At 45.7% G+C, this 10,966-nt stretch overlaps 1 protein-coding gene across 1 annotated transcript; it reads left to right on the top strand.

Annotated features, from left to right (window-relative positions):
* The first annotated feature begins 2,212 nt into the window (after positions 1 to 2,212).
* LOC136098304 (patched domain-containing protein 3-like) lies at positions 2,213 to 9,694 on the top strand. The gene is made up of 4 exons (XM_065831590.2): positions 2,213 to 3,064; positions 3,302 to 3,423; positions 5,220 to 5,365; positions 7,057 to 9,694. Exons 1-4 carry the CDS (start codon positions 2,345 to 2,347, stop codon positions 8,661 to 8,663), a joined length of 2,595 nt encoding a protein of 864 aa, XP_065687662.1. The 5' UTR covers positions 2,213 to 2,344; the 3' UTR covers positions 8,664 to 9,694.
* Positions 9,695 to 10,966: the final 1,272 nt, after the last annotated feature.

Here is a 10,966-nt window from a genome sequence, read left to right as displayed (position 1 = left end):
TGCAAAGCAGGGTGTCTCACCAGCCAGGCACACATTGTTTCTTGATTTCAAAGCACTGTGCAGAAAGTCCCATGCACCAGAAACTGTATTTGCTCTCCCTGCCCTGCTGTCTCTTCACCCAGGAGCTGATTCAGCCCTGGGGCCATCATGACATTCAAGCCATCACCAAAATCTTGTCTGCACCTGTGAGCCTGAGCTGTGCCTGAGAGAGATCTGGGTTTAATTCTCCTTCTTTCTCCTTGCGGGGTACAAATGGGTCAGTGGGCCCTCCTGTGGGAGAGAGAAGGCTCTAGCACCTGGCATTGAGGGAGGGGTTGAACCCAGTTCTGCCCTCCTGGGAATGGTCTGACCGTGGGTGCTGTACAACAGGGGAGGCAACGCAGCCACCTGAATGGGACTCATTTGCTTGTCTGCTGGCTTCTTAGAGCTGCTCTTGACTGGTTTATGTAGGCCTGAAGTGGATGATGTATCTGTGTTAGGCACATTCTGACACCACCTAGAGCTGAGGCTGTTGAGAATATTAGAAATGAATTGATAGTATTTTTTGATCCCCACAAGTCTTGCAAAGACGTTAAGTACAAGCTGCTTAAATGTGGGACACCAGCGATCCCTCTCAGCTTTCTGCTAGGCGTCTGGCATATGTCTGCTTTGCTTCTCACCATTTCATTAAGCACCACGAAATACAGAGAAGTGTGATATTGTGAATATTTACCTATGCAACAATATGGGCAAACAGTAATTCACCGGAATGTCCAAGAAACAGAACATATCCATCAGGAGAAAGCTTGTGCTTTCATCCACAAACAAAGCTTGACTTGCTGGAAGTCCTGTAGTCCTGTTCCTGGCCCTGCCCCAAGTAGTATTTCAGATTTTATCTTACTAGAAATCAATATAAAATGCATGGACAAGAACCCAGATTGTTGGAGAGAAGTCTGGTACATACCTTCTGCTTGAAGATGACTCTGAATTGAGAGTTGGTGGAGCCATCTTCCCATGCCATTAAGTCAGACCCCCAAGGCTCAGAAAGTGTTAACCTAAAAGCACCGACCTGTGCCCAATGTACAGAGTACCCTGACTGCAGAGCTGCTGCCACCATCCCATTTCCTGCCTCCTGATCATTACCAGAGCTTGTCTCCAGCTCCCAAGGAGCCAGAAAGAAACTGGACATGACAATTGGTCCATTTTTATTTTTTGCCTGGTTAAGCTTAAAGAAGTCAGTAACTGTTTTTCAGTCATTAACTGGTTTTTCACAGTGAAAGCATTTAGCTGGACAGCATCTCTTCATGTTCTGCTGTATCATCCACAACCTGATCCACTGCAAGGTTATCCTAAAAGCCTTCTTGGTGTCTGGCCATTGGGATAGATGTGTCTCTGTAGCTTATTCCCAGACACAGGTCTATTTTTCTCTGGAGTTTTCTCCGTGTAAGAGAGGCTACCTCTTCCAGCTGGGTGACTCCTTGACAAGAATTCATCAGGTATCTACAAGACATCAAATAGCTTACCCCTTTTTCTGAAGACAGATTCTCCTATGTGAAGAGCTCTTACTCTAACATGATATAAATCCATTCAAGGAAACAGATAACAGAATGTGGGAGATGCTACGAGTTTAGTGTCAGATTCATTTAAAAACTGTAATTTTGACAAGTTAGTAGCTACAGGAAGTAGCTTCTAAGTGCCTGTCTTCCACAGAGAAATGAAGAACTGACATACCTTCCTCAGAACACCTGCACACAGAAATGGGAATCAGCAGGATCCAACCTGCAGTAAATGCTGGGCACAGCGGGAGATCTGTAACGCTGCTCAGAGCCTGGCTGGCTGGCTTCTGCTCATGGATGGCAACCCTGTCTCCTTAGGATGAGAGAGAAGGAATACCTGCAACTTTTCTTAGCAAATACTGGCAGGAGAGTAGAGAGTTGCTTCTTTCACAGAAGGGCAAGAAGTGACTTGTGATGAATTAGCTAATTGGCTAGACACCTCTCCAGAAGTATCACACCTGAACTTAATGTTATCCTCGGCCACAGGACACTCAGATCACTGTCACCAGTGTCAAGAACACCAGGCTGCAGGGTATTTATTTGCCGGCTTGCAGAACGGCAGAACCGGGGCCGGGCAGCGCCCAACACGACGGGCGCTGTGACGGCACCGAGGCCTCGGCAGGACCTGAGCCTCGTGCCCCCGCCCGCCTGTGCGGGAAGCGGCGGTGGCCCCGGAGGGTCAGAGCAGGGGAGGGCGCGGCCACCTGCCCGCCGAGCAGCGCTCATTCGCTCCGCGGCCCCCGCGGGCACAAGGCGGCTCTGCCCCGGCGCAGGAGCTGCCGCCGGCAGCCCGTGTCCCCGACTCGCCCATGGCGGAGCCGCCGCATCCCGCCGAGCGCTGCTCCTGCCGCAACACCAACTGCCTGGAGCGGCCGCTCAGGCGGCTCTTCCGAGGGCTGGGGGGCGCCGTGGCCGCCTGGCCCTGGCCCTTCGTGCTGCTGCCGCTGCTGCTGTCGGGCGGGCTGGGCGCCGGATTCTTGTTCCTGCGGCAGCGGCAGGCGAACGACATCGAGGAGCAGTTCACGCCGACGTGGGGGCCCGCCAAGGCCGACCGCGACTTCGTGCAGCGGTTCTTCCCCACCAACGACTCGGAGCGCTTCTCCGCCGCGCGCCTGCCCACCGAGGGCACCTACGCCGCCTTCATCGCCGTGGCGGCGGGGAACGGCTCGGTCCTGGCCCCGGCGGCGCAGCGCGACGTGCTGCAGCTGGACGCGGCGATGCGCGCCCGCGAGTACGAGCAGTTCTGCGCTGTCAGCAACGGCACCTGCGCCATCCCCAACCTGCTGCAGTACGATGGGGCGTCCCTGGAGAACCTCACCTTCCCCTTCAGCGGCGGCTTTTTCGTGGGGGCCCTGCTGGGCGGCGTGCAGACGGACCCCGGCGGGCGGGTGCTGTCGGCGCGGGCGCTGAGGCTGCTGTATTACCTGCGGGAGGACGGCCCCGCGGCGGCGGAGAGCCGGCGCTGGCTGGAGGACTTCTTGCGGGAAATGCCGACGCAGCTGGACGCGCTGGGCATCACCGCTATTCAGGTGAGCAGGGGCGGGTACAGCTGTGCCGGGGCCGCCAGGTCCCGAGACGCACGGGCTGCCCCATCGCCGGAAAGAACAGGAGATGGTGGAGGGAGGAAGCGAGGAGGTCCCGCAGGTTGCGAGGGCCGTGGAAATGCGTTAGTGCCAACATCATGTTTAGCGTTGCCTGTGTGTGTGGATAAAGACTAAGAAAAAAAAGTAGAAATGCTTCATCTTTTGTTGTTGTTTTAATAACAGGTGACTTACTTTACCTCGCTGTCCAGACAACAAGAGTTTGAAGGAAATACCAAGAGGGTGATCCCACTCTTCTCCATAACCTATTTATTGACAGTAACATTTTCAGTCATCTCTTGTCTAAGGTAAAATGTCTTCTAAGCTGTAGATCAGTGAGAAGTGACTTCCGCTCCTCTTTACCTTGCCTAAATTGGTTCCTACTTTTGTCAAGTGAAGTCATTCTTGAAGCTGCAGACTTCAGGGGACATTTAGTAACAGACAAACAAATGTATTTCTTTGCTGTTTCTCTCCTATTTGTGCATATTTCCCAACTGCTTAAATGGGCCTCATGATAAGTACCAGATGAAGACCTGAATAGCTGTTCAGTTCAGACATGCACAGCTTGAATGCTAGTGTTGTTTTGTCTGTTCTCTGAAGCCATCGGTCATTTCTGTAGTCCCTGCCTCATAAGAATCCTTTCTGTAGTTGGTGGGTTTGAAACTATTTAAACAACTGAAACAACCCCCTACTCTTCATCTTTTTAAGATGTCTGGGGTGCTGTTGCTTTGGCCCTGAAAAACACTATGCCAAACACTTGTGAAGGGTTAATGAACAGGTTCTACTTTACCCTCTGCGAGAAAGGGGCCAGAAGCATGATCTAGGCAGCCTGGCAGGAGCAGAATTCTGCACAAGTACTTCTGTTGAATAAACTTACCAACTGAACTCACCATATCCAGTGGAGACGCTCACGAAAAATCGCCATTAAAGTCAAACAGGGAAGAAATTTTGACGGAGGGAAGAAACAAATGGTGCTATTGCTAAGGTTTTTCTACCACTTTCTTGCTTCATTCGTAGTTTCTGTCTTCATCCTGCCTGCAAGATGCTATAATAATTCTTTGTAAAGATCAGTTTTAAAGGGGAAGGAAGCAGGGGAGGGAGAAAGAAGTGTACCTATTAAGATTCATTTGCATTTGTTTCTGCCACTGCTCAGTTAAGGTTCAGATGGATGATCACTGGCTTCAGAGATCACCACATGTCTGGGTACAGCTTTAGGTGTTCTTCTTGCTAGTAGAGTCTGAGCCTTAATTGCTGTCCACAAAGACCTTAGCCTGCCCCTTTCTTTGTGCTGGTGGAAGGGGAATCATTGTACATTTGACAACCATATGGCAGCGTTTGTGTGCTGTGCTTGAGAAAGAAAGGTGTACTCCAATGGTGGGCTTGTTGGTTTAGTGTTTGCATCAGGCATTATGCCCATCAGGCCACATGATTTCTGAATATCAGCTGTCTCACGTACAGTCATTTGTGAGCACAGTCATAGCAAGGGTATTTCCACAACCCACACTTCTTGCCTTGGAAGCTAGAGGTTCTCTTAAAATTCAGAAACAATCTACAGCCTGGAAAATATTGCTTATCAGTCAAGAAGCAACTCTTAGCTGCTTCTGTTTCATGGGGAATCCTTGAGCCGGCTCTTGAGGGTGTCTTGGCAAACGGCTGGCAGCCAATCTGTCTGCTGAGAAAGCTGCTCTGCACAGCACTTACTGCCTGGGAGATGCTTCCATACTACACTGATACACTACACCAAGAACCTGTGTAAAAGTCGAGAGCTTCTACAAATTCAGCATTTTTTGGGTCACCCTAAATCTAGACTCTCAGGGGTAGAGCTGATGTATCTTCATCTTGCCAGCTCTCTTTGTTATTGAAGCCAAGATCAGTACACATCTTTACGCTTATGGATGTAACTGGCCAGCAGTAATAATGTATTTACCACCTCCTATGTAAATTAATCTAATTCTGACAGCTGGGAGCTCTCCTCGCAAACAGCAGCTTTCCTCAACAGCTCTTTTCACAGACAGGCTGTCCTTGTTATCTGTGCACTTCTCATGCCAAACACCTTGCTGAAATATTTGACGTGTAACTAAGATGTTCCTTAAAATATTTTCAGACTGAGCTGTATAAGAAATAATGTCTGGCTTGTGTGCTGTGGAGTGGTCTCTGCCGGTTTAGCTGTATTAAGCAGCTTTGGATTAATGCTCTTCTGTGGAGTCCCATTTGTGGTCACTGTAGCAGGCGCGCCATTTCTTATCCTGGGTAAGTAGAAAAAGCGAGTTGGATTCAGATACCAAGACTGAAGTGGAGTTAAAACAACCTGGCACTGTTAGTCTTTCATGATGTGAGCATCAGATCCTACACAGTTCCATCATGTAGTAAGGAGAGGAGGCGCTTGGAGGTGCAGGCTCCTCTGAGCTCCCACAGGCGGGTGAGCCGCTCAGCTCAGCGCACCCATGCTGGGGCTGGAGCCGGGCTCTGGCACAAGGGCAGCTCCTCCCTAAAAATAGTGCTTGCTCTAGCTCCATTGCTGAGGTATGAGAGCTATAAATGAGAGGGTGGTAAGGTGAGCACTTCTGGCATTGTTCTAACATCCCTGGTAATTTAGCCATGGTGATTAATCATTTGTTTAACTGGTGCTAATACAGCTCAACTGGCCTTTATCACTGCATTCCCCTGTATTCCTCCTGGGTTGACAGAAGCTGTGTGTCATACCAGATATCTAATGCAAATGCTCCTTAGGCCATGCATTGTTTCTTTGTTTCCTGCGTAATTCAAATGCATTTGTATTTGCTTTTGTTTGGTCATCAATTGCAGAGGCACTAAATTTCAGAAAGACCCTTTTGTATACCTGGGAAAGGGCTTAAGCCAGTCTCTTCAGATCTTTATCAGGAACGAGCAGACTTTTGTCCTCCCTGCATTAGACCAAAAAAATTATCAGCCTGCTTGGTTTCCAGCAGCAGCTCGGCTCACTGCCATCCAGCAGCAACTTTTGACGTGCTGCTTAATTAATCTTTGCACACCTACTGGCAATTGCCTCTTGAGGCAGCAGGCAGTGATTTCATCTGTTCTTTTATGCTCAGCTATATCATCTATGCTTATTCTACTATTCACACAGTCTTGCTTCCCCTTTTTATGTGATTAGTTTTCAGGGAATAGAAGAGCCCTTGATAGAGTAACATGTGCAAAATACTGAATGGTCTCTGATTAAAATGTCGAGAGTTAGCAGAGCTGAGAGAAGCACATTTGCTTTTCTTTCTAGAACTTGGGCTCTTTTACTCTTGTACCTTAGCAAAAGTTATAGCCTAGGATCCAGTCTTCCTGGCAGGGTTTCCCAGGACTCTGATGAGTAGTACATGCAGGCACATCAATACAAATGTGAAGATAAATGAATAATAAATCATGAATAAGTGCTCAAAGATAAGCTGGATAAAAGATAAGTGGAGAGCGTGAATCACTGGACAAGTGGCATCAGTGTTTTCCCATGTAATGGCAACTGTTCTCCCTGTCTACTGAATGCAGAGCAAGAAATTATTGGTCTAATTTGCTGCAGTGATGAAGAAATTCCAGAGATAATGGGGGATGCTTCCAGTGATAAGGATAGTCACACATCAGAGTAAGCAATGTACATAATCACTGGACAGCTGGATTCCAGAGACAGTGCAAGTGTCAGAGATGCACTTGCTGTGCTCAGTCCTTCAGCACAGCAGGGTGACAGATCAACAACCCATCAGCTCACCAGGAGTTTCTGAAATGTAATAAATTTGGCTACCCACAAAGGAACTATTTTCCTGTATCTGTTTAACTTGTATCAACACTACAGCAATGTTAATAGCCTAACTTTCTTTTTCAAAATTTTGTGCAGACTTAAATGCAATTCATTTTGCAGTTCTGTTGGGTGTTAGTGCAAGCTGCCATTTGCCATGCAGCATTAACTTTTTGTCCTCCTGCAGGAGTTGGTGTTGATGACATGTTCATCATGATCGCTTGCTGGGAACAAAGCTCAAGAAAAGAAGGTAAATCAAGTGTTAAGTCTCGTCTGGCTGAGACCTACGCCGAAGCAGCACTTTCTGTGACCATCACCACTTTCACAGATGTTTTGGCTTTCTTCATTGGAATCTGGACTGCCTTTCCATCAGTGAGATCATTTTGCCTCTACACAGGCACTGCTTTTGTCTTCTGCTATATATATACCATGACCTTTTTTGGGGCAATTATTGTATTAAATCATAAAAGGGAGCAAGGAAACCGACACTGGCTAACTTGTATGCCTGTGGGAGATAAAGATCGGGCTGAGGCGTCTTGCTTGTACAATGCTTGCTGTATAGGCAAGTGTTCTGGGGAATCACCTCAGCCAGAAAGTGAACATCCAATGAGCATATTCTTTAAGAAGTATTATGGTCCTTTTTTTACAAATAAATGGATCAAGCTACTTGTGGTGTTGCTGTACGGAGCATACTTGGGTGGCAGTGTTTATGGATGTACTCAGATCAGGGAAGGCATTGATCTTCGAAATCTGGCGAGTGATGACTCTTATGTTATTCCATTCTATGATGACCACGACAAATACTTCTCAGTATATGGACCCAGGGTCATGGTTGTCATTACAGAAAGTGTGGATTACTGGAATGAGACTGTTCGTCTTGACATTGAGAACTGCATGCAGAATTTAGAGGACATTTCATATGTAGATAAGAACCTCTCAGAGTCATGGCTGAGAGTTTACACAGGACTTGCAAATGCTACTATGATAAATATAAACGGTCAGACTGTCTTCATTAATAACTTACTTATGCTGTTCCGAATCGTTCCTAGTTTTGAGTGGGACATTAACAAGACTCAGGATAAAATAGAAGCTTCACGTTTCTTTATCCAGACAGTGAACGTAACCTCAGCCATTGATGAGAAGAATCTTCTCAGTGAGTTGAGAGAGACAGCCAAGCAGTGCAGTGTTCCATTAATGGTGTATCACCCAGCATTCATCTACTACGATCAGTTCCTGGTCATAGTGCAGAACACCATTCAGAATATCATTGTGGCCACTGGGGCAATGCTCATTGTCTCCCTTTTGCTTATTCCCAGCCCATTATGTTGCTTGTGGGTGACTTTTGCCATAGTTTCTGTTATAGTTGGTGTTGCTGGTTTCATGACATTTTGGAACGTCAATCTAGATGCCATATCCATGATCAACCTGGTCATTTGCATAGGGTTTTCAGTAGATTTTTCTGCTCATATTTCGTATGCCTTTGTGACAAGTGGAGAGTCCTCAGCCAATAAAAGGGCAATTGAAGCTCTGTCCTTGCTAGGTTACCCGGTATTACAAGGGGCAGTTTCTACTATATTAGGAGTAGTTGTCCTGGCTGCAGCAAAAACCTACATTTTTAGGACATTTTTCAAGATCATGTTCCTTGTTATTTTGTTTGGGGCTCTTCATGGTCTTGTTTTTATTCCGGTGTTTTTAACCTTTTTTGGAAATTTTGGCAGATCACCCCACGATACTAAATCTAGAAAGCTAGAACTTAGGTTTATGAATGAGAAAGATTGTCGAAGACTAAGTTAAATGTAATATATATTTATTACATGTAGGCTAAAATTCAGTGACTTTCAGGGAATGTAAGAAATTAAGAAAATGAAGAACAGAAAAATAAATAAAACAGGGAAGCAAAGGCTTCAGAAAAACCAGGTGAGAAAAATAACAGAAGAAATAAAAACATACAGAATGGATTTGCATTTCTCATTTTTGTGTGCTTGCTTAACACTTAATATTTAAATCCTTTTTTTGTGACTTGTTTACTGAATGTATTAAGATTATTATGAGCACTGACCGCTGCACCAGTTTAATGGATTACGTTACAGGTCTGTCAGGCAATGTACCCGGGGGAAGGACAGCTCCCAGGGGTTTGCATTTCCCGCCTGGTGACCTGGATGCTGTAACTCAGCCCACGCTGAGCCTGAAGACCATTTTCCCACAAGAGGCTCAAACCTGGAGGTTGTACAGCAGGATTACAAGTGCTCAGAACCACCTTGACTGCAATGATTCCTAAGCCTTCAGGAGGCAAAGTCTGCTAATGAGAAACCCTCAGGGATCACAAATGGACTCAGGTTTTCTCTTCAGATCTTTTTCTTGGTGTCCTTTTTCCTCACTAAGATTAAATATCATGTAAGTTTAAGAAGACTGTGCATAGCTTGTGTTGGCTGCAGTTTGCAAAGGGATATGCTGTAGGTGATGGAACTTGTGTGGAACCTCCTGAGAAGACACTGTGGCAGGGCATGACAGGGCAAGAGTTCACTAGAGGGAATCATACCCTGATTTAGGACAAAGTGAAAAAGCAGCTCAGGTCTAAGCCGTTAGTCCTAAAACTATAAACCTATAAATTCTATTGTGTTCATCAGAGACAATGCATCCTGTGAAGCGTTGATAGAGCAGAGGACCTTTCACTGAAATAACAGCTAATAGTGTATTGGGTGGTCTTTGAACCTGTAGGGACAAGACACTGTATGAGAAGTCAATTCATAATTTGTTTCCAGTCTAACGAGCTACCTGTTAGAAATAAACAAATGGTGGTAACTGTTGTTTGTAATTTTGGAAAAATTGGTCTAGGAGATATTAAACCATTCAGTCTAAATCTACCGCTGTGGCGTGTTTCTTCTGAGAGACGCAGCAAGTGTCACAAAGCCGGGTCTGCCTCTGTTCTGTGCAGGTTTCTGGCCAGTTGCGTGAGGCCCAGTAGCCAGGGCAGAATCCTTCTGTCCTTCCTGCTGTCTCTCTTCATGGGGACAGTAGACTGGAAAACAAGTCATTGAGAAATTAACTTCCAGGACAAACGAAGTACTGACACTAATTTTCCAAGCAGCGAATCCTAGTCTACAGGCATTAAATATTTCAATTTAGAGTCATTATGAAAGCTACATAACAAAGCCCTAGATAAATCACTGACAGCCAAGAAGAAATTGTGTGACCAGCTCCTCAGTATGGGCTGCATCTGGATTGCAACAAAAGCATTTATCAAAGAACACTGACAACTTTCTGTCCAAAAGCTGTTATTGACTACGCTGCCACAGAAAATGAAACTAAAATCAAAATCCAGAACTTACCATAACATTTTGATCTTGTGCAGGGTTTTTCAAACTGGGGGAAAAAAAAGCTGCCAGAGACCACATGGAGTTTACTTGAATCTTTGCTATGAATATATGAATACTACTTTGTTAGTTGTTCAGACAGTACAGTGATGGACAAAAATAAAACTTTTAGAGAGATGCTCTGAAGAGTAACAACTACAGTCATCCTTATGACATGTCATATATCCCTTTGTAAAAGCAAAATGAAATCAAGCACAAAGCTGTTTTTGGAGTACTTCATGTGCTTAAAAACAGAAGCGCACTTCAGCTGATGCATCTTTTATCCCTAGGTCCTAGAGCCATAGCTTTTTTGCTTTGTGGAGATTAAAAATCAAAACAAACCCACTGATTGCCTGATCACCCACCCCTCTACCTATGACAGCTGGATGTCTTGTATGAAATTATTTGCAAAAGGTAACCTGAACTTTCCTGCCAATTTCTATTTCCAAAGAATGTTGTGTTTTCTTTGTGTTCCTGTTTTTCTGTATAACCTTCCTACCAGAAAGGCACTCAAAGCAAATCAGTGCGTGTTGTTTCATCACTAGGGCAGCTGAATATTCTACTGTGAGAGTAGCTCTGTAATAGTAGAAACGTTTACTAAAAGTTACAGATCTTGCAACACTCCAGAGTTGGAGAGCAATTTTATTCACAGGAGAAATAGTTCTTGGAATAGTTGTCAAAGACGGAAAACCAGTATCAATCTCAGAAATGTGCTCCTGAGGTAGATGTCAAACCCCAGCACTA

This window comes from Patagioenas fasciata, chromosome 2, assembly GCF_037038585.1.
Source record: "Patagioenas fasciata isolate bPatFas1 chromosome 2, bPatFas1.hap1, whole genome shotgun sequence".
Lineage (NCBI taxonomy): Eukaryota > Metazoa > Chordata > Aves > Columbiformes > Columbidae > Patagioenas > Patagioenas fasciata.
This window is presented reverse-complemented; position numbering and strand designations above follow the sequence as displayed.